We start from the raw sequence: 16,170 nt of genomic DNA, 5'->3' as shown, positions 1-16,170 counted from the left end.
TCAATTTTATCTGAATAAACAATGTATTCAAATTATTCCAATTTCACCAAGCATCTGTATTTTATTTGGCAGCCCTGCCCAGAGTTTAATTTTCACAGATTGAGACTTCCTGTCTCAGCACAGAGAGCAAATTGACCTAATGCAGTGGTTCTCACAGTGTGTTCTCTAGGCCACTAGCATCAGCATCTCCTAGGAACGTGTTAGACATAAATTCCCAGGTGCCACCCCAGACGTGCAGTCAGAAACGCTTCAGATGGAGCCAAGAGATCTTTGATTTGACCACTCTACCGGATGGTTCCAATGCAGCTAAAGTTTGAACAATGCCGGCCGGGTAGCTAGGAGCGCAGACTCTGAGTCAGACCGTCTGAGTTCAGATCCCGACATTGATACTTACTAGCTCTGTGGCTTTGGGCAAGGCCTTTCACCCCTCCCTGCCCTGTAGCTCCTTCCTAGGGTTGTCTTGAGGATTAAATGGTGTGAAGTACCGAGAACAGTGTCAGGGGACACTCACTGTGTCAGTGTCATTCTCTGTTCTTCCCCAGTTCCCCGTCCTGACCTGCCTTCTCTTTAGTGTGTGTTGATGCACGTGCGCATTTGAAAGTAATTCTTCCTCCCCACTTAGAAGGTGGCGAAGGGAGCTCTGGCAATATCCATCAGTATTTTAGTACTCCGTGCTTTCCATTAGCCGGGCGTGAGTGTCACAGCATTTTCTGGCTTGAGGAACAAGGGAAGTCGGGTCAGGGAGGGCAGCTGACATGATTGGTGAGCTCAAAAAGCAGGAATGAATCCAGCTTCACCACACTAGCAACTGGTGTTAGCTGTGCTGAGAGTAGATGGCAGGATGCTTAGCCAGCACTTCCAATAAGAGGGTCTGTCAGGAGCCCAGTAATCAGATGCAGGGCTGAGCTAATGAGCTTAGTGGAAACAATACGTTCTTTTCTTAGAGGCTTCAGACAGAGAGATTATTGTTATTCCCCAAAATGGTACTCCCTAGGGAAGATAGGATCCATGTTTTTGACTGCTTCATTATTGGGGGTGTGGGTGCAGGGATGGGGAAAGGGGCATCCAGAGAAGCCAGAAGAGGCCAGGCTAAATTACGGCCGCAGCACATAAACCGATTTGTGTCTCCTTTTCCTTTTTTCCTTTTCTGTTCTGTTGTGGTTTTAAGTAAGCCTGTAGTTTTATGACATTAAAAGGAATGATCAACTAGTTCCCAGCTTTGACCTACAGACAAGTGACTCTGGCTCACATTTGCGTGCAGGCCGGCTACCAGATTACCCAGCAGAGGCTGCCGATCGCCGTGAACGGGAGCTTGGCGTACAGCGTCTGTGTGGGGCAGAGGTGGAGTCAGATGGTCACCAGGACAGTGGGGGTCAAGCAGATCCAGCTGGAACAGGACAGCGGCAAAAGCCTCCATGACAACCTGCGGTCCCAGACGCTCATTGATTTGAACAGAGCGGGTAGGCTTGGAGAGTTCCCATTTCCCTTCCTGCCACTTCCCTTCCCCTCCAGAGTTTTCCCAAACCAACTGAGGAGACAGGCCCCGGAGCCTGGCAGATGGCGATCAGAATATCAGCGTTGGTGTTGGCAGAGCTGATGAGAGAGCCGGGCTAGGACTGTGCTTTCTATGCGCTTGCAACTAACCCACCCCTAAAACGAGACAGCATCGCCGCCTAGTCGCAGACCCAGCAGCTTGACATCTGAAGCAGACATTGAAAGAAAAGAACCAAAGTTAAAAATCCAAAAGTGAGGGGAAAAAGAAACGATTCAGGGCCTGTCAGTGCTGCAGGGTTTTCCTAAGTTTTAGCCTGATGTATCTGCGGGTCAGACTGGAGAGCTCCAGTCAGACTGACTCTGCCTCTCTTTGGTAGGGGTCGGCCTTCTGGAAGTGGTCCTGGAGCCTGACATGTCCTGTGGAGAAGAGGCGGCCGCAGCCATCAGGGAGCTACAGCTGATTCTTCAGGCCCTGGGGACCAGCCAGGCGAACATGGCAGGTAGCAGCCACAGAAGCAGTGCCCCCCTCTTGCCCATCTCCCTTTCCACTCCCGGGCTCTCTCCTCACTGGAGTCTTATTCTCTGCAGCAGCTACGGTGGGGTTGTTTGCATCCTTTCCTCAGCCTTTTCTACCTCAGGGTTTTGGGGTTTTTTCCTTAGAATTTTCCTTGGATTTTTTTCTGAGCCCCTGACCAAAAATAAACACACAAACAGCGGCCCTGCAGAGGTGCTGAGCCCAAGAGTGTGAGATTAGGAGTCCAGGGACTGGAGGTGTCCTCCTGGCCTCTTGCATCAGGACGTTGTGAGAATTAATAAAATAATGTGTTTGAACAGCTTCATCGTCCTCAGAAGGCCCTGTGTTTATACAGAGTAGCTCTTAGTTTGTGAGTTCTGTGTGGGCAGTGCTTCATTGCTACTGGATGCTTTTCCTCTGGGTCTCTTTCCGCCTTTTATAGAATTTTCATCCAGGCAAGCTGAAGCCAAATTGAATCGACTACAAACCAAGGTTATGATTTCACAAAACTTTAACTTTGAGCTAAAGTCTGAAATTCAATAGAAATATACTAGGGAATTAAACAGAAGAAACAATGTGAAAACTTGGGATCAAGGAAACTCTACATTTTAAGTGTTTGCAAGTTGGATACAAAGATCACAAGTTTTGGTCAAACTCAGTTTCTTCATGAGCCTTTCCTAGCACTACTTTGCCGGCCCTTACATCCCTGAATGCTCGTCTCTTCCGTGGTTTTCCCCTATTTTCTGTTCCCAGGGGCTTTTAAAAAACGTCTGCCACTCACAGAGCACTCCCTGACAGCGTGGAAAAAGGGTGCAGGTTCTGCATCTACAGTGGTGATTCCATCTCTCAGTACAGTGGTGTGTTAGGGTTTTCCAGGGAAACAGAACAAATAGAGTGTGTGTGTGCACGCACTTGTGACATGTAAAGAGATTTATTATAAGGAATTGGCTCATGTGACTGTGGAGGCTGAGGCATCCCTAAGATCTGTAGTCATCAAGCAGCAGGAGAGTCAATAGTATAGTTCCAGCCCAGGACTGAAGGCCTGAGAATCAGGAGAGCCGAGGACGTAAGTTCCAGTCTGAGCCAGAGTCCAAGACAAGACCAGTATCCCCGATCCAAGGCAGTCAGGCAGAGACAGCAAATTCCCCCGATGCCGAAAGCTCGGCCTCTGTGCGCTGGTGCCAAATCGAATCTCAGAGACAGAGTTTGGGGTGAAGTAGAAAAGAACAGCTTTACTCCTTTGCCAGGCGGAGGGGGACACAGTGGACTCATGCCCTCAAAACTGTGTGTCCCAACCCAGGGGGATTTGGTGAGGAGTTTTATAGCAGTGGTTCAAGGGCTGGGTTGCTGGTAAGGATCAGGGTGTGTACAGGGCCTGCATTCCTTTAATCTGGTCTCCTGATGAGCTTCTGTGGTTCTTGAGGCTATCACATCATGACCTTCTCTCTGGAATGAAGAATGCTTCATCAGGTCATTAACATCTTCCATTTGTTGGAGGTTTTAGTTCTGTAAAGATAGTGTTATGTGTATCCCTTGAGGGGGCACCAGGACCCTGCCCCAAGGCTGCACTATTGTTTCTGGGCTGCTTCTCCCTTGTCTCTGCATCCCCTCCCTTCCTTGATTATCAACTGTTTGAACCTGCCCTTTGGAATTCAGGGAAGGTCATGGAGGCTGGAGTCTGGTCTCTACAAACAAGAAACAGGGACACAGAAAGGCTTCCATGTCCAGGAGCCCCGCAGGGTCCTGCTTGGCTTCACCCCCACTCTGCCTTTTGCTCTATTCTGGTTTTCAGCGGATTGAATGAGGCTCACCCGCAGTGAGCAGGCAATCTGCTTTACTCAGTATATCAACTTGAATGTTCATCTCATTCAGCAACACCCTTACAGACACACCCAAAATAACGTTTAACCAAATATCAGAGCATCCCTTGGCCCAGTCAAGTTGACACAAAAAATTAACCACTGAACATGGTCACAGAGGGTGCCGCTAAGTACCATTGGTGGGGATGATTCATCTCCCTGTCGGTTTATCATACCATTTACCGACCATTTTGTCACACATTTATTCACATGTTACAAAGGGACTTCGGAATTTGTAATGCCACATTTGTCACATAGGACATCTAATGGGCAACAAATTGTAACATCAAAGCCCTGGTACAAGTTGAATCTGGAGATGGAACTTGCCAGTTTGCTCTCTTCTTTAAGCTAAAGTCTGGAAAAACACAGCCAGCCACGTGAGTTTGAGTGGAGTGCTCTGTGTTAGAGCAAGAGAATTCTCCATTGTAGATTTATGGCTCATGCTGTCTTTTTACCCACAGAACAGAAATGAAATATGGGCAGATTTGATGGTTATCCATTTATGCCCTGTTGCTTTAAAAAAGTTTTATTATTCCATTCTTCTTCAAAATAACTGTGATTCCTACCAAACCTATGGAATAATAAACAGGCCACCTGTTAGCTGAGAAATAGTCCCATCGGGTCCTTGCCAAGAGATAAACCATAACAGCGAGAACTCATCAGGCAGTGACAGCTGAGAGGCTTCATTAAATCTCATTTGTTTTGACACTTTTTGTTGCTTTTAAATACAAATCAGACAGCTTTGCCCCCAGCACAGCAGCAGAGTGGCTGAGGTTGTCCTGAAGTGCTCTGGGTAGTGAAGGTCTGCCTGGAGTCTGCAGGGGTCCGGCTTTTGATGCTCTCAGCACTTTATCAGCCCAGGCCCCTTTCCCATCCTTCTGTCCCACCACCATAGGCCACTGTGTCGCCATTGGAGAATGCAGCCTGGGAACCAACCGAAGGCTGCCCTGGAGAGCACCAGTGGACCCCCAGCGTGCTTTTGGAATGAAACTTAAACTGCTCCGGGCTGTGCTTCAGTGAGTTCCTGATAGTTTTGCTAATGAGCTTGGACTAGCTCAGCTTGGGTTCCAGAAGTCACTTCCTTCTCAGGATGTTTGCCACTGTTGAGATCCTCAAAGCAGTCTGCTGAGTTGAATGTGTACCAAAGTATATAGATACACTAAATGTTTCCAAGGTTGTAATATCTGCCGGTTTGAACATCGAGTATGTGCTCATCAGTTCAATAAGCATTTTTAAAATTAATTTATTGTCTCATTTAAACTTTATGACATTCCTGAGAGATGGGTATTACTGTGCCTACTGTACAGGTGAGGAGTTGAGGCTTCCAGAGGTTGGGTTATTTGGCCAAGGTGCACAGGAGGTGCCCGAGCCCAGGTGTGTCTGACTTCAGGACGCCTTCCTTTGTAAGCACTGTCACCCCACTTCCTAGTGCCAGCCATGACAGTGTCTCCGCTGCTGTAGATAACAACCTTGAGGGCTTCCCTGGTGGCGCAGTGGTTAAGAATCCGCCTGCCAACGCAGGGGACAAGGGTTCAAGCCCTGGTCCGGGAAGTTCCCACATGCCGTGGAGCAACGAAGCCCGTGCGCCATAACTACTGAGCCTGCACTCTAGAGCCCGCGAGCCACAACTACTGAGCCCACGTGCCACACTACAGAAGCCCGAGTGCCTAGAGCCCGTGCTCTGCAACAAGAGAAGCCAACGCAATGAGAAGCCCTCGCACTGCAACGAAGAGTACCCCTGCTCGCCGCAACTAGAGAAAGCACGCACGCAGCAAGGAAGACCCAACGCAGCCAAAAATAAATAAATAAAATAAATAAATAAATTAAAAAAAAAAAAAAAACAACCTTGAGAGCTGGGTTAGCAGAGTGTGAGTGCTGAGGACACCGCAGGCCCAGACCTGCGTTGGAATCCTTTCCTACCGCTTCTAGTTATAGAAACTGGGCGAGGTATTTGACTTCTCTGAGCTCCCTTTCCACACTTGTGAAACGAGTCCCTAAATAATTGTATATGGAAAGAGAAAGGAAGAAGCCAAAGAGGAGAGGAAGTCATCCAAGTCATCAAACAGAGTTGGGGCAGCAGGGTGGGAAGAGCACACGAGGACTGGCCTTGTGGAAGAAAACCTGGAATACCGTCCTGGAAGTGTCAAGTGTGAATTGCCTAAAGGACGTCTGAGTGGATGTGTCATTAAAGCTCTGTTGTAGGGAAAGAACGTGGTAGTGTGCATAAAACGTATCACAGGTCCTGACAAATAAATAGCCTGTGCTCATGAAATGTCAGGTGCTTCTATTAACAATAATAAGTAGTATTACATTCACAGAATCACCACTCATTGTGGATAAATAAACTTTGTGATATATGTTGGATAAAATTGAGCCACATTATTTATTTTACTTTATTTTTTGTCAAACCCTGTTATTTAAGTTCTGGAGGGTATTCAGTGATCAGAATGAGACAGCTTAATAGACTTTCTCACTAAATCTTCAGGCCCCTGCTGTTTACAGAAACAGTTTTCTGCCCTGATGTTATATTTCTGATGTGTGAATATGTTTAAAAAAAAAAATGTGACTGCACCATATCACTGTGCTCAGTAGTACAGTTTTTTCGTTTTGCTGTTACAAATCTCTAGTTCTAGAGGGTGGAAATTGAGCTTGATAACGTTCTTGTGAAGGCCCTCCCCCAGTGTTGGAGAATTCATTGAAGCGAACGTGACTGTGAGGCTTTTGTGGACTTGAGGCAATTTACCTTAATTTGTTTAAAAGGTATTTTGTCTTCACTGGGTAAATGCCTTTTGTGAGTGTTGGATACTGTACTTGAATCCAGGGAAGTGAACTGTCTTTCAACACTGCAGGACACTAAATGAGTCCCCTCAGACATCTATGGAGTGTGGTCTTCTCTGGGAGAGACTGAAACTCATGCTTTTATTCCTTTTCCAAATTAAAAGTCGAAATTGTGAAAGATGGTTTTATTTTTAAAAGCAGGAGAGGTCCAATTCAGGGTTCTCAGGGCTCAAAAAAAGTTCTCTCCAAGTATCGAGGTTTGGCTGGGCAGAGCTCAGCATACTTGGGAAGTTTTCCTTTGAGCTGAATGGGCCTTTCATAGGATTCAGTAGATTAGTCCTATTCAGACAGAACTTTAGAACTTGTCGGGAACCTACTGTGAGACCAGTCAGCTTACTCGTGGCTCAGGAAAATACCAAGGTATGAATTTATCAAACAATTACCATGTGCCAGAGGCAGCTCTAGGTTCTGAACAGAGCAGTGAAAAGGACATTGTTCCTGCTACCTAGAGGAAATATTGTATTCATGAGGGAGACAAATACATTAACAAATAGAACAAAGTAGTTACAGTGATAAGTGCTTTATGGAAATACAGAGGGTGCCCTGATAAAGAATACATTGGATGGTGAGGGCCTCTGGAGAATGACCCGAGGCCCCAGCCCCAGGGAGCTAGAGGATGAGCATCCAGGAAAGAGCCAAAGCAAAGTCCCTGAGGTGAGGAAAACGTAGAGTGTGCTTGGAGGTAACACAGGTGGCAGAAGACGACGACGGTAGGGAAAGCACAAGGAGCAGGGGAATGTGGCCTCAGGTAAGACTGAAAAGGTCTGCGAGGGCTAGATCACCAACAATGATAAGAAGTTTGGATTTCATTCCAAGTGCAGTGGGAGGTCAGGGAAGGGCTTTTAAGCCAAGGAACGACATAGTCGGATTAACGTTTTGGAAAACCGCCGCGGCTGCTCCGTGGAACGTGGGTTTCAGAAGGGTGTGAGTAGCAGCAGAGCCCAGCTCCGAAGCTTTGGCAGTAGTTCAGGTGGGGGATGGTGCTGTTGTGGACAGGGCTGGTGTCGGTGAGGATGGAGAGAGCAAGATGGGTGGATTCGAGGTGGTTTTTAGAAATAACAGGATTTTTGTTAACAGGCTGGTGTAGAAGGCAAAGAGGCCAGAAGAAGTCAAGGGCGCTTGAGGAACAAGGTGGCGGTGCCATTTGCTGACACTGGGAAGATGAGGACAAAGGGGCCTGTGTTGCAGGGGCAGATCCTTTAGTTTCGGAAACTGAAATGCCTGGACCACCTCCACGTGGAGATGAAGTAGGCGTAGAGGTCAGTGTGGATGGTGTTCAGAGTAGGGTTTTGGCTGAAGAGAGAAATTCAGGAGTTATCAGAACTTGGATGGTGTTTAAAACCATATGCATTTACAGAGAGAGTGCAGGTAAAGAAGACAGTCCTGAGTCTGGATAGGGACAAATGACACGGACATGGAAAGTGTCCAGGAGGTAGGGGGCAGCTAAGGGTGAGTAAGGTCACAGCAGCCGAGGGAGGAAGATGTTTCAGGGAGGAAGCGTTGGTTGGTAGGTCACATGCCGCCAAGGGCCGGCGTATCCAGTGAGGGGAAGACACAGCGTGTCCTGCGTCCGTGGGATTTGGCAGCCAGGGGTTGATGGTAACTTTGACGAGGCATTTTGCAAAGAGGTGGGGACAGAAGCCAGGCTGACGTGGGTGTAGGAGTAAATGGGAGGTGAGCTCACAGAGATGAGACGCCAACAAACAAGCAATACTTGTTTGAGAGGATTTGCTGAAAAGGAAAGCAGAGCAATAACAGCAGAATGATGGAGAGAGAACTGGGTTCAAGGGGGTGGGTCTTTGGGTTTTGTTTCTAGTGAGAAATACTGTTGATTATGGATACACATGCATAGAGGGAATGCTGAGGAAGAGAGTTAAGGAGTGGTGTGGGAGAGACGAGAGAACTGAAGGAGTGATGTCTTTGGGAAGGCACGAGGGGTGGGAGTTTTAAATCTGGGCTCCATTCCCAAGGGCCTTCCATCTGGTCTCAAAGAAAAGACTAATTCAGAATAGACTACAATCATGTGCTCTACTGATTGCATGTATTCTGATAGCTCCGAGGAGCCACCAGTGGAGGCCGGCCTACTGATGAGGGTTTCCAGGAGGAGAAGGTGGTACCGCCTATGTGGGACCTCGAAGGATGAGCCGAGGTTGAAGGAGGGACAGTACCGGTGATGACGAGGGCCTGTGGGAACCAGCGAGCAGACAGAAGCTCCCCTGAAGGGAGGAGGCTTTCTCAGGGAATGAGCAGCAGGAAATGCGGGGTGCATCAGTCAAGACCAGACGAGGGCTCTTGCATACCAAGCAGAGGAGGTGGGATGACCCAGTGGGAGCCAGCTGTGCACTTGGTCAAGCGCTGGGAGTGATGCAACCGTCCTGTAGCAGGATGTGGCTGGAGCCGAGCTGGGGGTGGGGGGGGGCTGGACCAGGAGGGGTCACTGAGTTGAAGGTCAGGATGGGATGCGGGTGCTCAGGCAAGGATGGCAGCCATGGGAATGGAGAGGAAGTGACAGCTCTGAGGGATGTTTGGGGGAAGGAACTGACAGGACCTAGTCAGACTACAAAGGGCCAAGAAAACAGAGCAGCAAAGGATGCCGCAGGGTTCCTAGACCAAGAGTCTGATGATATCAGGAGTCGTTGGGACTTCTTGAGATTCAGGGAAGCACATGTTGTCCTAAAGGGGCTCTGGGATTTTGTAAAAATGTGAAAGGTCCGTGCTGGAGACATAGAGTAATTTCTGGGCTGACAGCCACCTTCTCCCTGCCTGTCAACGTGGGTGGCCTTTGGAGCGGCAGAGTGGGAATGACAGAGACCTGTTGCAAGGGTCTCTTTTTCTTGGCATAGAATATATTTGAGCTATTTTATTATTTTAATATGCTTTTGCTATGAAACCTTGGAAAAGAAATTGCTTTCTTCAGCCAGTCGACACATTCCTCTTTGGCAGATCCTTTTTTAGTTCAAAGACTTGCCTAAGAAAAATCCAGCATTTTGTTCTGTTTTAAATATTGTAAGTGGAATTGGAGAACAGAGAATTGGGGCCTTACCTTGCAGGGTATAAAATGTGATGATTTCTTATCTTTATCTCTCTTTGGCTTGAGATTTTGCCTCCCTCTCCTCCTCAAGAGCCTCTTGGCCCTCTCCAAAAACCACCTGCTTCCTTAGGGATTACTGTTCCCAAAATGGGGGGGCTTGCAGGGTCAGAGAAGGTCCTCCCAGGATGGGGATGGCCCCCTCTGAGTCCCTCCCCCACAGACCGTCCCCTTCATAACAGCACTGTCTGTCTGCTGCGCAAACCCTTACAGCAGTCAGGAAGGATTCCGAGTCCTGTTTACAGAAGGAAGAGATCATTACAGTACCTGGAGGAAGGATGAGGGGAAAAGCCCAGGTTTCTGGCTCTTGCCCTTGAGCTGTAAATTCTCAAGGACTCTCTTATAAATCTCCCAGAATCACTGTTGGAAATCCACATTCCATTGGAGAGCAGTGTAGGGCTATCACATGATCATTTCTGAAGCCTTCCCCCCCAACCCAGCTCTGACGCTTTGAAAAACACTTCGGAATAAAACTGCAGGGTATATCTCCATTTTTAACAGTGTTGTTTTTCTTATTTGGCATGAAAGAAATTAGATTTCCCAAGCCACTATATCCAGAATGTCTCCTGCCTTCTGCATGTGCACAAGTACACAGAAATATACACACACACCCCTCAGATGCCTTAGGACTGTCATTCTCGCAAGTGGGCAGAAGTACTAGCCATGAACTTCAGGACCAACCTTACTTCCTCTGAGGTTAGGCTGCTGTAACTAAACAGCAACTAGAGTTAGACGTTGCTTGCACTCTCTTGCCTTAAAAAAAACCACGATTGCCTCAGAGAATTTCTAAAGTGTTGTCTTTTTCTTTCCTTACAGAGGGCCAGTTGAGAGTGGACGCCAACATATCTGTGCATCACCCTGGGGAGCCTTTGGGTGTTCGAACCGAAGTGAAGAATCTCAACAGTGCCAGGTTTTTGGCCAAAGCTATAGGTGAATGTCAGCTGTTACTCCTCATATACTTCTTTTTATCAGTTATCTGTTGCTGTGTAACAAGCATACCCCCCCCAACTTAATGGCTTACATGATAACATCTCAACTTCAGAGTTTTGTGGCTTGGGTGGTTTTTCTACTTGTCCTGCCTCGGCTCATTCATGTGGCCATGGGGAGCCAGCAGCTCTGCTGAGATACAGGGTCCAAGATGACCTCACTCACTTGTCGCAGCCTTGGTGCTGGACGTCTGCAGGGCTTCTCTACCCACGTGGGCTTGCTTCATTCACTTGCCTAGCCCAGCCCTTCTTATTTGGCAGAGGGGGCATCCCAGGAGGATGAAGGCAGATGCCTCAAGGCCTCTTGAGTCCTTAGCTCTAGAACTTGCACAGCATCTCTTCCAGCACATTCCATTCAAAGCAGTTTCAAGGGGAAGGGAAATAGACTTCACCTCTATGGGAGGATCTGCAAAATCCTATAACTCTGTTTTTCCATGTACCACATTCCTTCTGACCAGCCCGAACTGTATAAAGTCGTATTTGTTCATGATAGATTGGCCACGATCTGACCTAATTGGTCAGTATGTTTTTCTGCTTTTTACTGTTTTAACGAATAGATTACTTGGGCCTGTGTAATCAGGTATTGGTCTTATTTGTTCACATTGTGGATATTTCAATGTGGACAAATGTATGCTAGTAGTTAAAATAGAACAATTGAGCAAGATCAACATCTAGGGTGGTCCATAGAAGTTGATATCTATGAATGTGAGGGGAAGACATCTCAGAGGAATGAAAATATTCTTTAAAACCAAAGGTGTCTAGAGAGGAAGAGAGGAGGGAGGAGGTGGAGGTTAAGGTGCACCCTTCAGGGTGCACAGAGAACGGGACGGATGAATGTGGAGTCACAGCCAAAAGGTTTAGTAGCATCCTGGGTATTAGAAGGAACACAAAAAAGATTTTCTAATCTTGTATAAAACTTTATTATCCTGAACATGAAATGATCAACTAGCCTCAGTGAAGACACTTTGAGTCTATAAATTTTCAGGAAAAAAGCATTAAAATGGTGAAGTGCATGACTTACAGGAGAGGAAGGTGTTGGGGAAGGTTCCCATGTGAAGACAGACTAACGATGGTGGACTTTTCTGCCTGTAAAAGGAGACACAGTCCATATTTCTGAGTCCATGATAGGTTTGGGTCAGGGAAAACTCTCCAGCTCAGGTTTGTGAAGGGAAAGCTTGGAATGAACAGAAAGAAAGTTCCACTTCACCTTGTAGGTGGTGAGTGTTCTGGAACTCATTATTCTAAGAGGTGGTGATGGGAACCTAAAAGACAAACAAGATTTTAGGTAGATTCATCCCTGATGACTTATGACGGAGACCCCTGCCTGATTTTGGCTGTCCCTAACCTGTTATCTTATGAAGGACCCTTTGGAGTAGTCTGAGACAGAATTCTACCTGTGGTCTGACTCAGGCTGGAAGAACCGAAGCTTTACTGTTATGGGCTTAATTCTCCAAGCCTGTAATTTTTCTACCCCATTTTTCTCCCTACATCACGCCTTTTAGCCATCCTCTTAGTGTTGCTGCTTTTTATCAGCTATGATAAGAGTTTGGATTTGGGCAAGGGTAGGTGTGGTACATGTTGGGGTGGGGAGTTGAGGGGGGAGGGGAGGCTGAAGCTGTTTTCATAAAGAAGCTTAGCAACTGTGGCTGTGCTTTGCTTACCACTTCTGTCTTGTTGGGTGGTGAGGGAGCGTGGCATAGAGCAGTGGCTGTTCATCATTTGGGGTCATAGATCCCTCTCCATATTTTGGAGAGAGGGTCCAGAATTTTCATTCTGGACCCTCTCTCCAAAATATGTGCCTGTGCACACATGCACATTTGCATATAATCTCAGGAGGTACTAGAACCCCTTGCAGGCCACCCATAGATCCTGGGATAAAAACTCTTGATAAGCAGCGATCTTAGATCTGGGGTCATTCAGCCTAGATATTGGTCCTAGCCCTGCTTCTGCCACGTTGTGTAGCCTGTACTGGGCCACGCAATCTCTCTGAGCCTGGGTTTTCTCAAAAAGTGAGGGAGCAGAGCTTCCTAAAAGGCCCTTTCTAGCATGATTATTCTATGACGGCAGCAAGAATAAAATATAGCATCTGTGGGAAGAATTATAAACAACTCCCTTGATTAGTTTTTGACATAAAGATTGAAAAAGATGTCTAATTATTGCTAAACTGGATGAAAGGAATCAAAATATGATACTAAACTATTTTTTTTTAGACTATGAAATTCAGAGGCAAATCAGTGAACTCGAGAATGGAGGTAAAATTCTGAATGAAACTCGCTCGTTCGATTACAAGCTGGGGTGAGTTTGCATGACAGCATCTTGAATACAGGTAGGTGGGGTTCCAGTCTGGGCTTACCACAGACCAGCCATGTCACCTTGGAGAAGGTACTTAGCTTCTCTGCCCTTTGGTTTCCTCATTAGTAAAATTAGGAAAATACGGTACCCTACAGGGTTGTGATATGCCCTCTAGGGCTGGTAAGAGGTTTCACCTGACTGCCATCAGACTTGCTGAGTCTTAAGTCCTGGCACTTCCCTGGCTTCCAGCTTACCTCCTTTGTTCCAAGAATTTTTACTTCCTTAAATTCTATCAGACCTAAGTTCTGCCAATTTAAGCTAGAAGTGGAAGAAAGCTTAGAACTGGTTGTAGAGGTGTCTTTTTCTGTTTAGATATCTTTGAGTCTAACTTTCTGACTCTGAATTTTGAGGATTTTATACACTTAACAGAAGACTGGGGAAAAAAGCTCAAGAGCCTAGAGTTTGAGCTGGTTAAATGTTGGAAACGTTGAAGCAATTTCTTTTCTGTTCTTTTCTTTTCCTTTAATTATCATGCTAAACATTTGTCTTTCTTTAATATTACTTCTGCAATGTATTCATGAAAGTGTCTCCCAAGGAAGGCTGAGGAGCTTGAATCCCCTGGGTCCCCTATTGGTAGGGAAACCCCTGTCTGCATCTACACTAGCTGATGCTGCATGCAGCGTTTTTTTAATGTTTTCTCATTTAACTGTCACAGGTGCACCGTGCCAATGAGAGACAAAGAAGGAAAACAAGACTACAGGTGGTTACTCCTCTTGTCAAAACACCATTCTATATTTGGGTCATATTCCAAATCCACTTACAGACCAACATAATGATCCTAGATTGCTTTTAGGAGCCCCTTTTCCTTGTTGTTGTCACATAATGGAAAATCTAGGCTTCCTGTTTTACGTGTACACTGAGAGGAAGAGTATTTTCTTGATTTGGTAGCCTTGGAGTACCTTATTTGACAGGATTCAACAGCTGGAAGACACTTGTTCACTCACCTCTGTGTCAGAGTTTTCATAATTGAGCTAAGAGGATGGCAGTTGTGGGGTGGGGCCTAGGCTGTTCTTATTCTCATGTTCAGTAACTAATGCAGTAACACTGAAGTTCTGTGAGAAGGTAGAAAAAAGAGATGTATATGTTAATGGCAGTTCCCTTCAAACCTCAGGTGATGCTGTTTAACACATTAGACCTCATTTGAGATCCAGAAATAAAGCAAATAATAAGAATAGCTTCCAATAAATTGAGCTTTTTGTTTCTTCCCCGGTTTAGCAGACTGCAAAAATTAAAGATTTAAGCAACAAAGTTGTGGGGGTTGGCACTTTCCTTTGCAAAGTGCAGGAAGAGGTAAGAGTAGCCATTGCTGTCAATGAGGAACAAATATAGCATCGAGATTTAGGAAAGACGAAGCTCACAAACCCTTAGAATGCATGTCACCTCAAGGACTCCTCTTGTGTGTCTGTCAAAGTCACCATTGTTCTAATTATAGTGATCCCTCTAGGTTCAGTCTGTTCTTCCTAAGAATTTCTTTGTTTTCCGGTGTCACCCCTACTCTGTTTATGCTGCTTTCTCACTGAGCGTGGAGTTGGCTTTTAGCACAGCCAGTGGCTTCAGCTCAGTCTCCCAGGTTAACAGATGGGATTCAGGAAGCCTCCCTTTGGTTTCCTCTTGCCTTCAGAAGTCAGACTAATTCATAGCACAGATTTGGCATTGAGGTGATGGGTTGCTTGCCCTTCTGAGCTATTACCTTGGAGCCACCATTTATTCTGCATTACCCTGCTTTTGCATAAGCCCTTTGACAAGTATGGGCAGAGAGAAAACGTTAGATGCTAGAACAGAACAGAGGGAAGGACATCTTTATTTCACAAGAGCATATGCGGCGGTGCGGCTTCCACATTTTTTTAAAAATTAGTTGACTTTTTTAGAGCAGTTTTACGTTTACAGCAGAACTGAGTGGAGATTACAGAGTTCCCATATACTCCTTGGTATGTGTCGTACCCCCCCCCCACACACACACTCACACAGAGTTTCCTCTGGTAACATCTTGCATTAGTGTGTAGTGTGGTACATTGGTTAAAATTAATGAACCAACATTGATACCTTATTATTAAGTAGAGTCCATGGTTTACATTAGGGTTTGTGCTTTATGTTGTCCATTCTGTGGGTTTTGCCAGATGTATAATGACATGTAGCCACCATTAAAGTGTCATACAGAACAGTTTCACCGCCCTAAAAATCCCTTATACTCCCCTTATTCATTCCTCCCTCTCCCCTAGCTTCTACATTTTATTTAGGCAAAATCCATTTATTTCTTGCACTTCTCAAGAAAGAAAGTTTTCTTTTTCTTTGACTTTTCATCTGTTACACAAATACTGCTAAAAATATTTTAAAATTTATAATCTTTCTCCCTAAAAAGTAAATTGTTCTCATTTGGTCCTATTTTTTCCAGCCTATGTCTTTATGAATATATACTTTATCCACAATTATAAACCACAGTGTGGCATCAACACAGTGCTGTGCCTTTTTCACTTAATGCTCGTTTAAGCATAGAAAGTGGTGGATTTGGTCATTTTGACCTTACACTTGTACAAGGACTAGTTCCTGGAAAACTAGGATACTTGATATTATGGGATGTTGGAAAATATTTGCAAGTAAAATGGCATCCAGACACAAACTTTGATAGTGACGAGAGGTTTGTTTCTTCCAGCTAAACCGAATACTCAGTCATGCCATCTCCTCTGTGTGCCAGGTTCATGCCGGAGCCCAACCTGCCCCCGCTGCTGCTCTACGACTCGGGGTCCCTGCCCACTGGCGCAGACCCACAGCAGGTGATCGACATCGACCAGCTCCGGGAGCAGCTTCCCGAGCTGCCCCGCGTGACCCGGGAGAAGCTCGTGCGACAGTACGGGATGCGGCCGGAGCACAGCTTTGCCTTGCTGGTGGGTACTGATCAGAGGCTGCAATCAGCCCAGCCCAGCGGGGGGCGATGCTCCTCGGGGGGCTGTAGGTGCAGCAACCCATGCCTTCAGCTGTACCGTAGAACCAGGCGCGCTAACCTTCCTCACCAGCCTTTATGGTAAATGCTCCTCCGAAAAC

General features: G+C 46.3%; 1 protein-coding gene across 5 annotated transcripts in view; it reads left to right on the top strand.

The window, feature by feature from the left end:
- GATB (glutamyl-tRNA amidotransferase subunit B) overlaps positions 1–16,170 on the top strand; it is a 78,106-nt gene that overhangs the window by 32,732 nt on the left and 29,204 nt on the right. For all 5 annotated transcript variants that reach the window (XR_451673.2, XM_057546676.1, XM_007189410.2 and 2 more), the window contains 6 exons: positions 1,262–1,460; positions 1,872–1,994; positions 10,610–10,723; positions 12,990–13,074; positions 13,787–13,831; positions 15,824–16,013. Coding sequence is in view for 4 of the 5 variants with exons in the window: in XM_057546676.1 (XP_057402659.1) it covers positions 1,262–1,460; positions 1,872–1,994; positions 10,610–10,723; positions 12,990–13,074; positions 13,787–13,831; positions 15,824–16,013 (756 nt within the window). In the remaining variant the exon portion in view is untranslated. The remainder of the gene's footprint in view (positions 1–1,261; positions 1,461–1,871; positions 1,995–10,609; positions 10,724–12,989; positions 13,075–13,786; positions 13,832–15,823; positions 16,014–16,170) is intronic.

Source organism: Balaenoptera acutorostrata, chromosome 5 (genome assembly GCF_949987535.1).
Source record: "Balaenoptera acutorostrata chromosome 5, mBalAcu1.1, whole genome shotgun sequence".
Lineage (NCBI taxonomy): Eukaryota > Metazoa > Chordata > Mammalia > Artiodactyla > Balaenopteridae > Balaenoptera > Balaenoptera acutorostrata.
The sequence above is the reverse complement of the archived record's forward strand: the minus strand, read 5'-3'. Positions and strand labels throughout refer to the sequence as shown.